This window comes from Propithecus coquereli, unplaced genomic scaffold (genome assembly GCF_000956105.1).
Source record: "Propithecus coquereli isolate 6110/MARCELLA unplaced genomic scaffold, Pcoq_1.0 Scaffold154, whole genome shotgun sequence".
NCBI classification, from domain to species: Eukaryota; Metazoa; Chordata; class Mammalia; order Primates; family Indriidae; genus Propithecus; species Propithecus coquereli.
In genome coordinates, this window is record NW_012139858.1 from 2,605,887 (window position 1) to 2,626,762 (window position 20,876).

The following is a 20,876-nucleotide window of genomic DNA, read 5'->3' on the forward strand; positions in this document are numbered from 1 at the left end:
TTAAGGATCTCAAAGGGTTTTTGTTTCTGTGGGTTGTATCTGTTGCTATTTGCCTTATTAAAAATTCAAGTTGAAAATTTTCAAAATATTTAAGTAATAAACTCATTACATGTTAGCAAAAATAACATATTTCTATGAGAAATAACTATACTTTCCAAAACAATAAAATAAAAGAATAGCATCGTTTTACCTTTTTGAAAATAGGAGACAGCTGGATTCCCATATCTGCTGCTTTTATTCAGATGTTGTTGTATGTTGAGGTTCGGTTGAAGCATGTGAAGAAAATCCAACTTCACAGAGATGTATATTTGGGGAAAGAAAGAATATTTAATAGGCTTTTTAGACTGAAAAGGTCTTGGGACCTCCCAGGAAGGTGTATACTATACTTTAAAAATGGATGCTTTAGAGGAATGAAAATGAGAGTCTCCATTCTTTATCCTTTTATAGAGGAATCCAGAATAGAGGGTATGCTCTGTGGAAGGAAACAAAGATGAACTGTCTACACATGTGGGAAGAGGCTGCTTCTCTATCTCTGCAGTGCGTGAAATTTAGATACAATGCGTTCTAGCCACACCTGGGGGCTGAAAAATAGAAAATGTTCTGATAAGACCTAAGCGAGTTATTAGCCAGGCATGGTGGCATGTGCCTATAGTCTGAGCTATTCGAGACACTGAGGCAGGAGGATCTCTTGAGCCCAGGAGTTTGAGGTTGCAGTGAGCTATGATGATGCCACTGCATTCTAGCCTGGGCAACAGAGCAAGACCCTGTCTCAGAAAAACAAAAGACCCCAGTGAGAAGTCTGCAGCATAACTTTGATAGAAATTGTGGAAAGGTGTTCTCACTTCATTACATTTGCCTTAATTATATGTCTGATAGTTATTGGTGGAGTTTGTATAAATGGACAGTGCAAAAATATTACACAAAATAGAATTTACACATCTACACAGATAACACAGCTCTCACTATCTCTCTCCCTCTTTTTTTAATGTAAAATTTTCATTTGACTTTACCATTAAGATCACCAAAAACGATCATAAGCAAATTAAAAGACAATTTATTTTGTATTTGGAATTGCTGAAATTATGTACCTTTACCTAGAAAACCCAACCCTTTCAAATGTTCCTTTGAAATTATCAGTATTGCAAACTTGTACTGCTATAACCTCTTATTTTTTGTTTAAGGCAGGATTTCTCAGCCTAGGCACTAGTGACATTTGGGCCAGATAATTCTTTGTTGTGAAGGCAGTCATTGTACAATATTTAACACCATTCCTGCCAGTAACATCTTCTGAGATGCCAGTAGCACCCTCCAAGTTGCGACAACCAAAAACTATGTCCAGACATTGCTAGATGTCTCCAAGGAAACAAATACAGTTCGAGAACCCCTGCCTTAAGGTGGTCTAGATTCTTGTTTCGTATTTAGCATATGTGTCATCAGACTTATAGGGAGACTTATAGAAAATGTGACAACTAAGTTACATGAGTGTCCATAAGCCCCTCTCTGGCCACATCCTTACCTTATCCCTCCTCCTTTCTCTCGTTCCTATTGAACCTACTCATATTTACATTTTGTTCTCCATACTTTTTTGATGTTGTTGAGCAGATGAGAAAATCAAGCTGTCTCTTATTAAACTAGATTATTAAGAGGTTTGCCAAAATGTAAAACAACGTCATTTATCTTACTAATCTTTTTGTGTGTAGAAAATGTTATTTATATTAATGTGCAATTGGTTATTTTAAAATGAATTAATATTTTTAAAATTTCTCAGTTTTAATTTCGAATGTGATAAATGTCAATAGCTATAACTCACATAAACACAAGCTCTTCAGGGTCCTCAATAATTTTAAGAATGTAGGGGAGTCTAAGACCAAAAAGTTTGAGAACCGCTGATCTATGAGATCACATATGCATAACATTTTCTCCAGGATCTGGCAGATAAGCACAGTTGAGATCAGCAATCACAGTTCCTATGCAGTAGGAGCATAGGGGAGTGGCCAGTGCTAACGTTGACATGACAGCTTGGGGCTAGATTGGGGAACATCTTAAAATTTTTAAAAATTGTGGTAAAATACATATAATATAAAATTTCCCATTAGTAACATTTAGTATATTTGCAACTATATACTATTTAGTATATATGTGCAACTATTACCATGATCTATTCCAGAACATTTCCATACTTTTTTACCCTGTCTTTCTACCTAGTCTGTTCTTCCCTGTCTTCACTTACTCCTTTTCAGGCAAGACCTGCATAATTTATCACTTCAGTCACGTCCTTGCTGCCATTCTAGAGACTTTGGCCTCCTAGACCCTCTGCTATTCTCCAACTCTGGGTATTTATCTTTTTTCACTCTGGGGCTAATGAACATTGCTATAGATTATTCAAACCAAACTGCAGATTGTGTTTAACAGGATCCATGAAACCACCTGTACCTTGTCTCTGCTGGGCCATCTTCCACTCAGCAGTCTTTTATTTAACTCCTTTTGGTTCCTGTATCATCCTACCCTGGGTAAACAAGTTTTCATTCTCTTTAAGTTTGTAGTATCATGCTTAAGTCTTAGTGATGACCTTTCTTTCCCCTGCTTCAGTTGGATCCAGGACAGCAACAAGAACTCCCTCAGCTTCCTTCTTCTTGGCCTCCTATTGTTTCTCTCTGTGCTCCTGTTTCCTTCACACAGAATCTGACCCTCTGTCTGGGTTTTGATTACTTTATCTGGATCCGAGTTCCGTCTGCCTTCCCTCTTCTGTGGTTATCTTTCTGAAGTATATTCCGCTCTTCTTGAAGACATCCGTACATCTCCCTAACCTGAAGAAGCCCTTCCTTAACAGTCAAGCTACTATCTGATTCTTCTGCTCTATAATACCAAACATATTTAAAGAATATGTACTTATTCTCTCTACTCTTTATTTTTTTTTTGAGACAGTGTCCCACTCTGTCACTCGGGCTGGCGTGCAGTGGCATCATCGTAGCTCACTGCAACCTCAAACTCCTGGCCTTAAGTGATCCTCCCACCTCAACCTCCCAAAGTGCTGGGATTACAGCCATGAGCCAGTGCCTGGCCTTTGCTCATTTCTTTTTGCAACATGACTTCTACTCCCCTCACTCTCTGACATTTTCTTCCCCGAAGTCATTGAGCTATGCACAGCCCCAGTTCTCTATAAGATCACTGCAGTTTTTGACACTGATTACCTCTTCCATTTTTTGTCTTTTAACTTCCTGTCCTGCCTTGGGAAACACTGTATACTCTCTTGGTCCTCTTACCTCCTCACTTGGTTCCTTTCCTTCTTACTTACACTACTTTCTAGCATCTGGTTGTAGATGTTCTTCTAAAGCTGTTTTTGACTCTATTAAGAGAGATACCTTAAAATGTACCAAATAATGAGTAATTCCTCCCCTTCTAAAATATTAAAATAAGTGGGATTAACAAACTGCGATTCTTACATATTAAGTCATTCATACTAAGAACTCTGTGGCCCTTTCCAAGAGAGAAATTGTACATATTGCAAGAATAGAAGACTTACTGCTGTCTACGGCCATACCACCCTGAACGTGCCTGATCTCGTCTGATCTCAGAAGCTAAGCAGGGTCGGGCCTGGTTAGTACTTGGAGGGCAGAAGACATTTTGCTAAATTCCTATGAGAAGTCTCTCTGACCAGGAATTCTGTTCGTTTCTATTTACTATTTCAGGTAGAGAATAGTAAGTGGATTGGCCCTTTGTGCCTCAGATAAGATGAGACAGTTGTGATTGGGAATTATTGTTACACATGCCCCAAATGGAAAACGAGTTATGTGGTTGAATCCTCCCACAGGCCTATCCTTTCTGCCCCAGGAGAGGAGATAAAAAGCATGAAGAACACTTAGTTTCTTAGAACCCATCATCTAGTCATGGCTAAGGGTATCTCCCCCTTTATCTGAGTGAACTATACCAACTAGGGAGGCATAACTGCTTGAGCATTCAAAATATTGCCACCTTTGGCAGAGAGCTAAAAACTGTGTGGTAGTTTCTGCACATTGCTTAGCATGACATTAGAATAAGAGAACAGCAAAAGGCCCTTTGATTTGTCTGTATTCTAAGACTTCTGCCTCATTATCAATCTTTAAGTATAGCTTGACCCCAAGAGGGGAGTTCCTAAAGTCATCTTGTGTTGCTCTGTCCTGGCTTTCTGGGTGGGCTTCTCATCTCTTCCACTTCAGCAGCCATCAGCTTCCATGTCCAGAGCTCCAGTCCTGCCTTCCTCTCTGAAGCTCATAACTCTCATTTTAGGGGCCTCCTGAATACCTCCACATGGATGTCCTATTGGCACTGGAAACCCAGTATACCCAATGCCGAGTCCATCATCTTTCCCAGAAACCCCAAACTGGTTCCTCTTTATGACTTTATAAGTGTAGTGCAGGATATCGCCTGGATTGTTGATCTCTAACTCTTGGCCCAGGCTACTCCTAGCACATCCAGCGTATGATTTATGTTATTCGTGACAAATGAATAGCAAAAAGGTTCCCCCTCTGGGCAGCTGAATTACAAAAGGCATTTTTTTTCTCCAGGTTTACCTTTGAGCCCAGGCTGATGGCTTGATCAGCAAAGCAAGGGCTGGACCTGAGCCACTCTTGAACGCTTTGCCTGGCCTTCATGCAGGGCCCAAAGTCCACAACTATTCGCCTGCCCAAGCAGCCCTTCCCTCCCCTCCATTCTAAGCTCTGCTGGAAGATTACTTTGCCCCAAGGTCAGTTCCAGTCTATTTTTGTTCCTGCAGAGCAAACAAAAACTCCCACTGTGTTCAGAAAAAAGTCTAAACATCTTAACCTATCACCTAGGCAGAAAAAAGCCCAAATGCCTGCTTAGCCTGTCACTCATATGATGGTCATTCATGTGGTTTCTTTCTCCTTGTCCTCTTTTATCGTTCTTCTTGTTGTATACCACATTCTACCTTCTAGGATATTTGTACGCTTATTTCCCTTTTGAGAGTTTAAGCTCTGAAAGTAGACACAGTATCCTAATCATCTTTTTGCCTTCTCACAACCTAATGCAGTGCCTTGAATGTATGAGTCTTATATTTACTGTATGTCAAATAGCCAGCTTTCCATTCTTTCTAGTGTGAATTCTCTCTAATGATGGAAGCTGCCTCCTTTTTGCCATCCAGGTGGAACAGGGCTTTGGAGTGCTGCTACTTTCTGTACGACTAGGGGAAGTCCTTCAGTCTCTCTGAGCCTCAGTTCCTTGCTGCTAAAATGGGGATAATAATCATCTCTATTACAAGGAATAACCATAATAATTAAATAAATTCATATAAAATGCCTGACTTGTAGTAAGCTGCACTCCAGGGATAGCTACTATCCTAAAACTAATAATAATGTTTATCATCATCTAAGTTACCAGCACTAAAGCCAGGTCCAAAGGTATATGTTAGACCATAACATACTCTGAGTTCAACTATGTAGATGTGTTTGGTTTTTTTAAGACTCAGTTTTTTCTATCATCTACTCTCTTGCTTAATAAAGTAGAATATATACAGCCATTTCATATTGAAGTTATAAATTTCCCTGTACAAATTTAAATGCTAAGCTTACCTGGCCCTGCTGGATTATGTCTGGAAAATCTTTATTCCACTCTGCAGATATGGTGTTGGTCCTGCCACAATGGAAGTGCCCTTTTGAAAATGTCAGCACTGCCCAAAGAACAGGACGATGGCATTTTACAAATCCAGAAGAGCTTCTTGGATGGGTCAGTACTAGTTCTACATTTTGTTCTTGTTTTGTTCAGTTCTTTTTTTTCCCAAGAAGCGGGAACAGTTCTTAGTAGTTTTTCTATTTACTTGCTGGTAGCTTAGTACTAAGGGAATACAACTTACAGTAGTTTTTAATTACTTTGAAAGGAGTCAGTATAACATAATCATTAAGAATGTCAACTGCATTGTTTTTAGAGTTGCATGCTAAAGTATTTAGGGGAGATGGCATGATGTCTGTAATGTTAATAATTGTCAAATCTAGGTGGCATATGGCATATGTCACCGTGCTAATCTTTTCTACTTTCTGTATGTTTGAAATTTTTCAAAATTAAAAATTAAAAAACCCCAAAGTGGATGAATTAAAAACCAAAAAAAGAAATAGATTCTGGAGTTAAATTGCCTTGTTCCAAATCATGGCTCTATCAGCTTGATCATCTTAGGCCAGGTAATTTTACTCTGGGCACCTCCATTTCCACATCTGTTGCCTGGGAACAGCGGTCCTGCAGCAGTTACCTCATAGGTATGGGTTAGATGGGAGGATACCTACACATCCCTTAACAGATAGTGGCACATAGTAAGTCCTCAGGAAAAATAAGCTATTCTAAATTCGTGTTTGCTCTTCTAATCTTGTGTTCCTTTTTGATACCTAGAATTTACAAGACCATCCACAGGCCACCCTATGAAATAGTTAAAACTGAAGACCTGTCAGGCAACTTCCTATCCCTGCAGGAAATCCAGACTGCATACTCTAAATTTAAACAGCTGTTTCTGATAGGTAAGAAGAATTCTGAGCAAAAACTTTCTGTCAAATGGGGAAAGACACGCCACGTGGATCAGGTGAAAGTTGGTGCCTTTTCCTGGGTTCTTTATAGTAGTACACAGAGGCTCAGGGCAGTGATGTCGTGGAGCCAGGGGACCAGCTGCCACCGCCACACCCCACTCTCCATCTCTCTCCAGGCATTCCCCGCCTGCCTCCGTGTCCTGGCAGGGATCACACCCTCCTCTTCTCCCCTTTCCCCAGCACACCAGTTGCCCAGTGGTGAGCATTTTTGGTTTCTCCCTTTAAAAGCTTTTGAACCTATATTCACTCACTTGTGGTGATTTATAAAGTGAATGAGCTCTTTGTTTTCCATAGTGGACTTTTTTTCCCAAAGTGGAAATACCTTAATTTTTTTCCTGATTGGGCATATACAGTTTCTAACAACGTAAAAAAATTTTCAATTAATCAGCCATGTACACAGTAGAAAAGGAAACATGCCCATCCCAGCTATCCCCATTTCCTTGCCCAGGCTGCCTACCAGTAACAATCTAGAACTTGACTCGTATCTAATCATGCTGTCACCTATTGATTCTCTCCATTTCTGAATGAGTCTTTACTCTCTGAGATTTGTCACACTTACAGGTAACTTTTTCTACCTTGGACTTAGGAATAGCAGCCTGGAGGTCAACTATTTCTGCCGAACACATTACTCTCTTTGTTGAATTATAGGGTGAACCATGGCTTTGTGTACATTGTGTAGGCCTTTCTTATTTCAGCAATAAAGATCTCTTTTTGACTGTCATACCCTTTCTACGGGCCTACAGTTCAAAAATCGTTTCAGCTGAAACAATGAATGCCCTTTGCTTGAAATGGAGTCTCCAGCCTAGATTCTGCAGCTAGAGTCTAGACTGTTCATCCACATAGCTCAGTTGAGTAGCACAGGTTTTTTGTGACAGGTGTGTCAGTGAACAATGACCTGACATCTTAATTCTTTTTTCCTTTTCCAGATAACAGTACTGAATTTTGGGACACAGATATAAAGTGGTTTTCTCTGTTGGAAAGTAGCAGCTGGCTTGACATAATCAGGTATTTCAAGCCATTATTTTGCTCATGAATTTTACAGTCGTCTAATTCAAAGTAGTAAAGCAAATTGACAGTTTAACAGTTTGATATTTCACAATTAAATGTTCTTAGATCACATGTTCTACTTAGGGCTCAGCCAGATTTTACATTTGTGACTTATTTCTGTGCACATTCGATAGGAATTTATAAACATGCTTCCTGCTTACAAGGAGATATACTCTATAGATGGAAAAGGGCTTGGCAACCCAAAGTTATAATTGAGGCAGCAGTGCTGGCCTCCAGGGAGGAAACTCGGGGTGAGAATGGGAGAGATAATGACTCTTCACTGAATACCTTTTTGAATTTTGTGTCTTATACATGTATTACCTGTTTAAATGCTTTTTAAACATTATCATGATTAATGTCTATTAGTCATGTTTGGTTTGGTTAGGTTAACACTCCCAGAGAAGAGCATTATATTGCCTTTCCTACTTCGTGTATTGCCTAGCTCCTCTCTGTTACCATTAAATACAGGATATGGCAAAGGAAGGTACAAAACAGAATGATGATGGAGAAGAGAATAGCTCCACTTTAGGCTACATTTGAGGAAAGAGGAATGCTTCCTTCCTCCTCATACACACTCACTTTCAGTTCTGCAGTGAGTACTGTGGAAAGGAGCCTCAGCCCTCTAGACACTTAACTATATTTTGAATATCCTGTTATGTATCCCATAATTTGAATATATAATGGAAAACAGTGATAAATTTTATAAAAGAAAGACAACACAGGGCGGGCAAAGAAGGGTGAGCATCCCTAACCAGGTGAAGTGTCAGGGTGTGGGGAGGGAGGGTTACTGGGGACAGGAAGGGGCACCACTGCAAGCGGAGGGCAGCATATGTGAAGGACCCTAGGTATCAGCTGGGACACGTGGAAGCTGCACTTGGTGGCAACAGGCTGAAAGGGAATAACGTGTAGAAAGAGGGAGACACAAAGGATTTCTGAGCATCTTAGATCTTTTCAGCCACACCAATACATTCCTCAGATCACCTTGAATAAAACAGTGGAGACATGCCTCACATTCTGCTGCTAGGGGTATTTATAGGTCTTACTAGGGCTCACCAGCAGACTTGGGTATGACTTTTCAATGAGAATGTCTAGTGTAGAAATTGCCTAGGAGCATTTTAACATCAATTTTGGGATTCCCTTCTGAGAATGTTCAGCTTCTAATAGGTAGATGAGTGTCTCCCAGTATCTGAATAGTGTAAAAGTAAATAGTTTCTTTTCTGGAGGATTTAAGCGTGAAAAAACAAATGAGAGGAAAAACTGAAGATTAATTCAGACTATCTGTAAACTACTTGTTTGTTACCAAGCTGAAGAAGTAATGCCCCTTTTTCTTATCTTTTTCTTATTCAGACGTTGCCTGAAAAAAGCAATAGAGATTACAGAATGCATGGAAGCACAAAACATGAACATTCTTCTTTTAGGTAATATATTTAAAGCACAAAGGATTATTTCTATTTTCCTGCACTTGAGATTCAGTTTTTGTACATGTAGCTTTATCTATTTGAAATTATCTTATTAAAGGAGCGAGCTAGTGTAGAAATCCTTCTCATTCCTTTCTCCCTAACCTTGGAATCCTTTGCCTTGGGTTTTAGCATTACAGTTTAAAATAAAATTCTTTCACTTGGAACTTGGCAGACCTATTCACAGCCCAAGAAGGAATTGTTTGGTATCTTTACCAAAGCTCACATTTCTTAATGTTTTGGATTTTGTTTTATATTAAGTCAGCTTGGTTAAAGTTAAAATCTTTTGATAATCCTTTATATAAAGAGACCGTGGATGATTTAATTGTTATTTTTATATCTTCGTGTTTGGCAACTTTTTACAGTTACCATGGAAACTTGGTGGGCCATGATTTCCTTTTCCTCAGTGGGCTTAACTTGCTGTACATGACACATTCAGAATGTGCAAAAGCAAGTGTAAACCGCCATGCAAAAAAGATTGGTGCTATTACTGGTTAGATATGAGCTAAGAAGTTACCTGCTGTTTATATAACCCCACACTACACATTAAGTAGATTATCTCATGCTTATACCCCCAAGCTTTTCTCATTTCTCCGATGTTCTCGATAATTGTTGGACCTTAGGTCTTAAGGGCAGACTGGAAAATGTTTATTCCTGTGGCTTTGTTGATCTGATGCTTGCTCGCTGACTTAGATTTGGATACATTTATTGAGCATCTGCCATGTGCAGAGCTCTGTACTTTTGCCTTCTAGAAGTTTACAGCCTAATGGGAGAGTTGCCTTCAGCATGTTATTGAAAAAAACCTAACCAAAAATGACAGAACAGAGCATTATCTAAGTACTAAGTAACTGGTGAAAAGGAGGAGAGATAGAGATCGGAGGTCTGAGAGATGGAGGGACCCAGGGCCAGACCACACTGATCGCAGAGTTGCATACAATGAAAACTGAGTCTTCCACTCATGGAACTGAGGTGTCCCTCACTCCTAGGTGAACTGCTGAGTTGTTTGTCCTCTAAAATCTCATTTTTTAGCCACTCTTCCTGTCACCCACAGGTATACTATTTATACCCTTGAGATACAAGGAGGAAGATTCCCTTAAAAATGAAACTTGTTTTGAAAACTGATAGCACTAGAAGACAGAAAGCTGTTTCTTTTAAACCTGTGTCTTCCATAATTGAAGCTTGTTCCCCGGAATAGACAAGTGTAAGCCTGGACATGCAGTGCTTCGTGATTGCAGGGGGCAGGATGAAAGAGCCAAGTATGAAACCACCGTAGTTATAATTCATTCCCAAGTTTCTCGGACCCCAGAAATGCTAGTACCATGGACATTTTTAGAAAGCAACTTGAGTTGTACTTATTTTGTATGTAAGAAACCATGGAGACATAAACCCTGGCTTTTAGGATCTTAAAATTAAGACAAATTGCATAGATACATATTTTTATTTGCTCTAAGTCATGAATGTTAAAGTATGTGAATAGACTTTTCATCATATGGGTTTTGGAAAGTGCATTTCAGGTGGGCATGTAGAAGTAGATCAAGGAGAATTTCTCCCCTAGGCTAAGCAAGGAGAAGCAGGCACCTCAGTACTCCTTAAACATAAAAGGAAAGAGCCTTGGGCTGAAAATAAAAGATCATTTTGGTACAGTCCAGAAATATTAAACTTTCTCCAAATTAGAGCGAGTAAGGACTTAGGAGTGGAGGAAAGGAGCTCTGAGATGAGCCCAAGATGCAGCCCAGCTGTGGAACAGTGAGTTCAGTGACTGGGGCGTCGACACCCCAGGAGGAAAGGGCTTTAGTCTTGGTCTGCAGAGTCCAGCAGGCCATCATTATAACGGTGATTTAGCTCTCATTGTGCAGCACACCTAGATGCCCATGTGCTGGAAGTGGATTTGCAATGCTACATTTATTCATTCAGTAAACAAATCCATATTTAGTACGAGTATAAGCCAGAACCTGTACTAGACAGACTAGAAGCAAATTGTCTTTCAGTCTGAAACCATTACCCTGTTTTTCATTGGCTCTTGCCTTCAAGGAATAAGAATGTGACCATTAATAGCAGACCTTGGTGTTGTGAACCCTACTTTTAACTGTGCAAGTGGGAGCACTCTGCAGCTTTTTAACACATTTTGCCCTCCTTCCTGTTTGTTGCTGGGCCCCTCCTAGAGGAGAACGCATCCGACCTCTGTTGCCTCATTTCCTCTCTGGTGCAAGTGATGATGGATCCCCACTGCAGAACCAGGATTGGTTTCCAGAGCCTCGTCCAGAAGGAGTGGGTCATGGGTGGCCACTGTTTCTTGGATCGCTGCAACCACCTGCGCCAGAGTGACAAAGAGGAGGTGAGTTCCCACAGTCAGACTGTTTCCATCATGGGGAGATCAGCCTCTCGTTTAACACCTGTCTTCAGATGGAGCGCTACTGCTTGCAAAGTGCATGCAGTACAGGTCTGTTAGGAAAACCGGGATCAGTTCATTGTGTGATGACTTTGGATGCTTTAAATAATACTGAAACCCTTCCTAGAGGAAAAAAGATACTAACAAGTGTGTTCAGAGGCTTCTCTTCTAAATTGTGTACGCCAGGGTGTATTTTTATATATATATGTCATGATGGAAGTAATATTGATTTATAAAACTTAAATATAAAGTAACTCAGTAAGAGGACTTCTACAATTTCTACTAAGTTAGCCTTTGCAATAAATGGATCTTCAGGGTACAGGTTTCTTACAGAAAATGTAGGTTGAGCATCCCTTATCCGAAATGCCTGGGACCAGTGGTGTTTCAGATTTTGGATGTTTTTGCATTTTGGAATGTTTGCATTGTATTACCAATTGAGCATCCCTAATCCAAAAATCCAAAATTTAAAATGATCCAGTGAGCATTTCCTTTGGGTGTTACATCAGCACTCAAAAAGTTTCGGATTCTGGAGCATTTCAGATTTTGGGTTTTTGGATTAGGGATACTCAATGTGTACATAATAACACAAAGTAAATTTTCTTTGGGCATAAACCTTTTCAAAATGAAGCATAGGGTTATGTTTTTTTTTTTTTTTTTTGAGACAGAGTCTCACTGTTTTGCCCGGGCTAGAGTGCCGTGGCGTCAGCCTAGCTCACAGCAACCTCAAACTCCTGGACTCAAGCAATCCTTCTGTCTCAGCCTCCCAAGTAGCTGGGACTACAGGCATGTGCCACCATGGCCGGCTAATTTTTTATATATATTTTTAGTTGTCCGATTAATTTCTTTCTAATTTTTAGCAGAGACGGGGTCTCACTCTTGCTCAGGCTGGTCTCGAACTCCTGAGCTCAAACAATCCGCCCTCCTCGGCCTCCCAGAGTGCTAGGATTACAGGCGTGAGCCACGCACCCGGCCAGCATAGGGTTATGTTAATGCCGTCCCTTACCTGGGCCTTAGCGGTAATTTATGTAGGGCTGTGCCCCCGCCACTTGTGCTTCTCTCTGGGTGAAGCACTCCAGGCCGCGGCCTCTGAGTTCAGGCACAGGAGAGTTAGCGTTGTAGATCACTTACAGAAAATAAGCCCCCCAGATTGTGGTGTGCTTGTCTAGGTGGCAGCTGTATAAACTCCTTTGGCTCCTTATTGATGACTGGTGGAAGGAAAAATGAAAACAAACTTTATTTAATTAAATCACCTGCAGAGCTGACGTGTGCTGGTAGCGTAACTTGTGGTTTTTCTTCCTCTAGGTAATCAGCATGTCTGTCTGTGGTGCAGAAGGCTTGGCTCAGTATGCTGCAGGAATGAGAGCCATGGCGCCTGCCCTTAAGGGCGTGGCAGGTTCCTGGGGTAACCCAGGCCTCTCACGCTCAGCCAGCTGGCTTCTTTCAGGCCTGCCCTGTACTCATCTGTGTCCCATTGAGCTGGATAGAAATCACCATCCTTCAGTCTTAGTAGGGACTTAGAGGACCCAATCTGAAAGGTTGATGGGATGCACATAAGATGATAGGCAGAGCTGACACTGTGCGAAGAGAAGTGTGTTTGTTTATCTTGAGAAGAGGGGAACTGATAGGCACCATGTCTAATGGGAAGGGGTCCAAGAGAAAACCCAATCTGCTGTTGACCCCACCCTTGAAGAAGTCACTCATATTTTCTGAGCTCATTTCCCTTACTATACAATGAGGCCTAAATATTTTCCACTTTGTTCAATGATATTGTGCATAAAATGAGGTATGAAATAAAGTTCTGTGTAAATATTTCTTAGCATTTTAACACCAACATATTGAAGTTTTAAAGGAAAACGGGCTGGCTAACTTGTGATATAATCGAAGCAGCACTGGACTTTGATTCAAGAGCTGGATTCCCCTTCACCTCTCTCTTATGAGCTCTCGGTGAGACTTTTGGGCCAGCCTCTTGTGATCTCTAATCTTTTGTTTCCTCCCCTATGTAGGGAGAGATAGCTTCTCTACCCACCTGGCAGGGTCATTGGTGAATCAAGGAGGATAAGCACTTTGTAAATGATAACATACTGGAGAAATTACTCCTCTACTAATCAAGAGCTCACCTCTGGGTAGCTAACAAAGGAGACTCATGGATTTAAAAAAATATATTTGTGGGGCTGGGCATGGTGGCTCATGCAATCCTAGCACTTGGGGAGGCCGAGGCAGAAGGATCGCTTGAGGTCAGGAGTTCTAGACCAGCTTGAGCAAGAGCAAGACACTGTCTCTACTAAAAAAAAATAGAAAAAATTAGCTGGGCGTCGTGGTATACACCTGTAGTCCCAGCTTCTCAGGAGGCTGAGGCAGAAGGATCACTTGAGCCCAGGAGTTTGAGGTTGCTGTGAGCTATGATAATGCCATGGCACTCTAACCCAGGCAACAGAGTGAGACTCTGTCTCAAAAAAAAAAAAAAAATACATTTGTGAAAAAACTCATTTTTATAGCCACTGCCTTCTTTCCCATCCCTTTGTCTTCTGGGCCCTCATTGTGGGAGATGGAGAGGGGGAGGCTTCTCATTTCAGCTCAGTCTCCAGGACCTGTCCCTGACCATAGTTGTGTGGGCAAGCAGGGGGACAGAAGTTTTTCCCCCCATAATTTTTTATTGACAAAATTCAAAATAGCAATCATAATTGAGTACAATTTCTTACAATACAGCTCCACTAATGAGAAGACTGGAATTGTTTTGGGGGGAGATAACATTTCACTTATTTGGGGTTCTAAGTTAGTGTTCCCTATTATCAAAAGCAAATGCTCCTCTGTTAATACTGATCCATAATGAAATTTTTACATATTTCATCCTTGAAATGTCTTTGACACAGGTAGGTATTGCCAAATACGACATTAATCTCTAAGTACGTGATTTCAATTGAGCATATTTATTGCTTGGAATGGGATGGGTGTACTGTGTTTCCCAGAGAATATAGTGCTCAGAGGTGGTTACTCCACAGCTTAGAGATGGCTGCCCCTGAGCTCAGGACAGATTGCACTGGGCTCTGTGCCCACTGAGTAACGTGTGTCTTGTTTTCACATAGGTTCCTGTGTTCCAGCTTTTCTTAGATTGTGTCTGGCAGCTGGTACACCAGCATCCTCCAGCATTTGAATTCACAGAGACTTACCTGACTGTTTTGTCAGATAGCCTATACATTCCTATTTTTAGCACCTTCTTCTTCAATTCACCTCATCAAAAAGATACTAACGTGGTAAGATCCCTCTTATGAACCTGTGTATTAAAGAAGCTCCATCTCACAAGTAGGATGCAATAACATTGATGCTAAAAATGATATTTGTTTACCACTGACTGTATGCTAGGCATTGTTCTAAGTGCTTTCTAGGTGTTATTTAATCCTCACAGCACCCTGTGGGTATGCATCATTATTATCCCTGAGGAAGCTGAGGCACACAAAGGACAAGTAACTCACCCTTGGTCATAGTAAATATTGGAGCTGGAAGCAAGTGGTGGAGCTGGGGGTTAAGCAAAATTAAAAGGTGTCCTTTTTAAAACAGACCAGATGCCCTGTCTTCCATTTGCCTGATGCCTGGAGTTGCTCTGTGAAGGGAAGCTAGGCTTTTACTTTCCATCTTAAATTCCTTTAGTCCTTCTTGAGGCTGTGCCCCGGGTGGGGGTGGGTAACAGTCCCAGCTAATCTCAGTGCTGCTGACCAGCCTTCTGCTGGCTGCGGGGCTCGCTGGAGCCCGGAGGATTACCAGATCCCACAGCAGAGGGGGAATGACAGAACCTAGACTTCCGAGTCACCCCGCTCCCGTTTCAGAGCCCAGCTCTGTGACTCACCAGCTTTGTGCCCTCAGGCAGTTCACTTCAGCTTTCTGAGCCTCAGTTTCTTCAAATATAAAATGGGAAGAATAATAGTTGTCTCACAAGATTATGGAAGTGCCCAGCACAGTGGCTGGCATATAGTCCACGGAAGGTAAGCGTCCTTCTTACCCTCCTCCCGTCTGAAAGCATCCAGTGAATAACCACTGGTAGCCTCAGCCTCTAAAAATGAAGTACCATGAATATTCATGCTCAGGGCAGGGCAGGAGTGCCCTTCCTGGTGCTCATTTCTCAGAATTATGTGTTTGCCTTCCTTAGCCCTCCCTGGAAGCCATCTGACCTGTGCTTGTCTTGGCAGGGCAGGGAAAGCCAGGATACACAAAGCAAGCCTTTGAATCTGCTCTCCGTGTGGGACTGGTCTGTACAGTTTGAACCCAAAGCCCAGACGTTGCTCAGAAACCCTCTCTACGTGGAAAAGCCAAAACTGGACAAAGGCCAACGGAAAGGAGTGCGTTCCAAAGTAAGATGTCCACATGTCTAACCCCCTGCATCTGCCCCAGGTCCCATGTGTATAAGGATGAAATTTACATATGGATTCTGTCTGCCAGTGTGTGTCTTACCCCTTGAAACAGTCTGCAAACTCGAGATTTGTGACAGGCAATTGTCAGGGCCCATTAGAATCCTTTGCTTTCAGCAAATCGGCCTTTGCCCTAATGAGACATGGCCATTTGCTGATTGTCACTAAGGGTGCTGCTGCTGTAGTCGAGCTGGATGAGATTGTGCCTCTCACCCCTACCTGTGTATGGTTAGTAGAATAAAGAAACATTGATTGTGTGGGTTTTTCTCAGCAGATACCAGTAAGACTTTTTTCATGGGCTGTACCTATAAACCAGGGGTTGGGAAACTTTTTCTGTCAAGGGCCATACAGTCTCTGTCGCAACCACCCCACTCTACCACTGTAGCACAGCAGTAGCCCTAGACAATAGGTGAACAGATGGGCATGACTGCATTCCAATAGTTACAAAAATAGGTGCCAGGCCAGATTTAGCCCAAGGGCTGCCAGTTTGCTGACCCATGCTCTGAACCACAATGTCAAAGATTTGTTTTTCCCTTCAGATGTTTGTCCTGATTTTACTAGTTGTTAAACCCCAGAGTTCTCTAACTGAGAAGTTATTTAAATGCTGTTTCCTAGCTTTGTCTCCAGGCCCAGGATTTCTGCCCCACAAAGGGGAGAGCAGTGATAGCAAACCCAAGTCGGTGTGTATCACACCTTCTCTACTGCCATCCTGAGCCCACCTTGCGGCCTTCAGGGGCTGCAGGGAGCCTGGCCAGTTCTGGTGTGGGAGTTGATTCCATTCTAGAGAGGATTGGGTGAGCCAAAGCCAGAAGTCAGAGATGATGTTGGCTGCCGAATGACTTAGAATTGTCACTCTGCCCTTTTAGTGGTTCTCAGACCCAGGGTGGATGCTTCCCCTTTCTGGTTCACCTTGTTTCTGCCAGTTTGACCAGAATTGCCCTGAGCCCTGGAGCAATTTGGCCAGAGATCAGTTTTTCTTCAGTGTGTTGTGCCCCCTGGTGGCTGTGTGCACATCCTCATGGGAGCCAGGTTAGGGTCACAGAACTGCGTGCCTGAGTTGCAAGGGACCTCAGAGACAGCGAGGCCCACTCCTTACTTTACAGGAGAGGAAACTAAGGGTCCCCTGTCTCAGAATAGATGTCATTTCTCTCCTCAGACATAGTTTTCCTAATTGTCCCTTCTCTTTGTAGATAGGGGCAGACAGCCTACGCTCCAAGAGTAGGTTGGTGGGAGAGATTTGAGCAGAAGGGTTAGAGAATTTCAGATTGTACTAGAACAGAATTGGAACTGGGGCAACGAGGAGCTTTGAAGCGTTGGGTAAGAAGACCAGATTTCAGGTGAGGGCACCAGGTGGAGTGGACCAGCGGCCTTAAAGACGTGCTGTGGAACGAGGAAAGCCGAGGCTGACCAGCGTGCAGGGCTGCTCTGAACTGCCACTCGAGGGGCAGGAGTCCACTGAGGTGTGCAGTCGCAGCTTCAGCTGCAGGTCGTGAAGCCTGTGCTGTTCCCACCTTGGCCTGCTCCTTTCACTGAGGAGATTGAGAGAACCGGGCTTCCGACACAAGGAGACTTTAGTTAAGAGCCCAGGCTCTAGAGCCAGACTGTTTGAAAATAGCTTTGGCACCCGGTAGCCGGTGCCTTTGGCACATTACTTAACCCCTGTGCCTTAGTTTCCTCATTGTTAAATGGGGCAATAATAGTGACTGAGAATTAGGGCCTTCAATGCACGTAAAGCACTGAGTGCAGAACCTGGCAGGCGGTAAGTGATTGGTGACTGTTAGGTTTTTGTTTTTTTTTTTTTTGAGACAGAGTCTCACTGTGTTGCCCGGGCTAGAGTGCCGTGGCGTCAGCCTAGCTCACAGCAACCTCAAACTCCTGGACTCAAGCAATCCTTCTGTCTCAGCCTCCCGAGTAGCTGGGACTACAGACATGTGCCACCATGCCCGGCTAATTTTTTATATATATATTTTTAGTTGTCCAGATCATTTCTTTCTATTTTTTTAGTAGAGACGGAGTCTCGCTCTTGCTTAGGCTGGTCTCGAACTCCTGACCTTGAGCAATCCACCCGCCTCGGCCTCCCAGAGTACTAGGATTACAGGTGTGAGCCACCGCACTCGGCCTGACGGTTAGGTTTTGTCTGCGTTCCTCGGCCACCTGCCCTGCCTGACACACCTTGTCTGCTGAGAAGAAGAGGGGCTGCCAACTCCTGGCTTTCGTATCTCCTGTCCTCAGATGGAGAATCAGAAATCCTGGTCATCTCTGAATTGTGGTCTTGTGGATGGCTTTCCTTTCTTTTTTTATATTTTTGTTATGTCATATTCCATAATAAGAAAATATTTATAATAGAAAATTTTTTACAAGGAAGAACCACTGGCAGAAATATATTAGAGAGTTACAGGGCTAGCCTTAAAGTAAGTGCTTTATCTGTTCTTACTTTGAACATCTCAAGAGCAAAAGATTTTGAGGAGAAACAGCTTATCCCCACCTTTTTTTTTAAGCTTCTCCTTTGGGCACTGGGGAACTCTTGTGACTTTCTGACCACTTTAGCCATCTTCACATTTTCACAGTGCACCCCAAAATAGCATTCTGCTTTGGCCGCAGAGAGAATTACTAAGGAGGGAAAAAATGCCAATGCTCTCAAGCTTTCTACTCCATGCAGGTTGTCAGACAAGAATGTCTGGCCAGCTTAGCTGGTTCCTCAAATTCCTTTGCTCCCACCTGCCTCTGTTTTCTTTGTCCAGAAGAATCTTTATAACTTAGGCTTAAACTCCCACTAGATGCCTGACAAGCTGCTAAGTTATTTCATCCACGTGATGGGAATCTTTAGGTGGTCAGCCCTGCTCCCTTGCAGGTGTTTAGAATATCATAGAGGTTAACCAGCCCTAAAGTTCTCAAAGAAGAAACATCTTGCTTCCTTCCAGACATGAATAGGCATGTTCTGAGTTCCCCTAAATCATTAACCTGTCTTAAGTTGGACGGCTTTTTCAGTACTGTGTCCTTTGGTACTCCTGTGATGGGAGAGGAGGGCATAGAAAGCTCCCCTCTGTGTCGCAACAAGCCTCTGCACAGCTGCCACACGCACCTGGCTTCCCCACTTGTTTCTGATACGGCGTGGGAATAAACAAGAACCCCCTTCCGTTGCATGTGACGGCATTTTAATGCACATGCATTCATGGGGCCATCCTGATGTCTCTTGATACTTGCTAAAGCAGGATTATGCCCCCCTTTTTTTTATGGTAACAACTGTAACCGTGACTCTTATATTAACCAGAGATTTATTTGTGTTTTCTTTCAAAGCATCAACGACAACTTTCTTTGCCACTCACCCAATCTAAGTCATCTCCCAAAAGAGGATTTTTCAGGGAAGAAACAGATCATTTAATTAAAAACCTTCTGGGCAAGAGAATTAGCAAGCTTATTAATTCTTCTGATGAGCTGCAAGACAACTTTCGAGAGTTCTATGACAGCTGGCATAGCAAGCCCACTGACTACCACGGTTTGTTGTTGCCTCATATAGAGGGACCAGAAATCAGAGTCTGGGCCCAGCGCTACTTGCGTTGGATTCCGGAAGCCCAAATCCTAGGTGGTGGCACAGTGGCCACTATGAGCAAACTCTTGGAAATGATGGAGGAAGTCCAGAGCTTACAAGAGAAAATCGACGAGAGACACCACAGCCAGGAAGACCCCCAGGCAGAGCCCCCCTGCCTGCTGAGGAACTCTGCCCGCCTGTCCTCTTTGTTTCCCTTTGCTTTGCTGCAGCGACATTCCTCTAAGCCCATCTTGCCCACCAGTGGCTGGAAGGCTTTGGGAGATGAGGAAGATTTGGCCAAACGAGAAGATGAGTTTGTGGATCTAGGGGACGTGTGACCTATTTGCTGAATGATTGTGAAAGAGGAGCGTGGGAGACTGGGACAGTCGTTCCCTGGATTTGAGTCACGCCGCAGCTGATGCTGGGGGGACCATTAGCCCAGCGCTCCGTTGGAGTAAACCTGGGCCTTCAGGAAAAGAGCTGGTTCTCATTATTTTTCATGTTTCTGAAAGACTATGCAATTAAAAGTATTATTAATTGAAAAGAATTACTACTTGACCCATAATAGGACTGTGGCCGTTTTCTGATGCCGAAGTATTATATAGAACCTGCACTGGCCAGTTTACAAATGGGAAGGGCTTCACTAAGATGTTCTTGGACTTGATGCTTTCTTCAGATCCTTTTTGTGCCAAGATAAATTTACCCAGTCATTGGGAATAGTAAGTTTCTCTGTAACCTATCTCAGTTGGGAGCAAGTTCAGCTTTATGTGCTATTTAAATGGCAAATTGAAAGATTCAAACAGAGGTATTAAGATATATAGCATTTACTTAAATCATAGCATTTTTTCCTTTCTGTGTCCTCTTGCCTATGGAAAGGCTGGGAGATTCCACCCGTGTCACCCACTCTGACACTTCAGATCTTCCTCCCTCCTTCATAGGCTGTGTCACTTTGATGTGGGTGGTGAGCTAGCCAGTACCCGCCCTCTCTCCGCTGCTGACAGCTCCAGGTCTTCCTCTGCCTGCTCAGTTCTACGCACCACTGTCCCGCCACGGTCCCTCACACTCCCTGCCTTGGGGCACATAGTCCCAGTGTCTTGCTGCTAAACCAGTTGGTTAAACTGGGGAATCTCTTTGTTTGCCCACAGGAGCTCCCGTTCCTCTCAGTATTTGGAATGAACTGCTTTGCCTTGCTCTAATCCCCTGCCTAGGCTTTGGAGCACCTGTGACTGTGCTTCTCTGCAGCCCCTCAGCCGCGTCCTTGAGTTTTGTACCTTTACAGACTGATGGGGTTGGGTCACTTGAATGTGGCTCTCATAGGAAAGTAGTTAAACATAAATATCAGAAGTGATTTTCATATAATACCTCAGTGATTTAAAAAGCCATAGAAGAAACTTGACTATGCCTGGTCACCTTCTTGGATCTGCTGTCTAAATTATATATATATATGTATCTCTATTTTTTGTTTTTTAATTGCAGAAAAGTATGCTT

At 42.7% G+C, this 20,876-nt stretch overlaps 1 protein-coding gene across 1 annotated transcript in view; it reads left to right on the forward strand.

Moving 5' to 3' along the window:
* MTMR12 (myotubularin related protein 12) overlaps positions 1-19,865 on the forward strand; it is a 71,852-nt gene extending 51,987 nt beyond the window's left edge. Inside the window, exons 9-16 of the mRNA XM_012640537.1 lie at positions 5,615-5,721; positions 6,376-6,500; positions 7,493-7,571; positions 8,961-9,031; positions 11,233-11,405; positions 14,543-14,710; positions 15,641-15,802; positions 19,157-19,865. Coding sequence (XP_012495991.1) covers positions 5,615-5,721; positions 6,376-6,500; positions 7,493-7,571; positions 8,961-9,031; positions 11,233-11,405; positions 14,543-14,710; positions 15,641-15,802; positions 19,157-19,726 — 1,455 coding nt within the window. The 3' untranslated portion in view covers positions 19,727-19,865. The remainder of the gene's footprint in view (positions 1-5,614; positions 5,722-6,375; positions 6,501-7,492; positions 7,572-8,960; positions 9,032-11,232; positions 11,406-14,542; positions 14,711-15,640; positions 15,803-19,156) is intronic.
* The last annotated feature ends 1,011 nt before the right edge of the window (positions 19,866-20,876 follow it).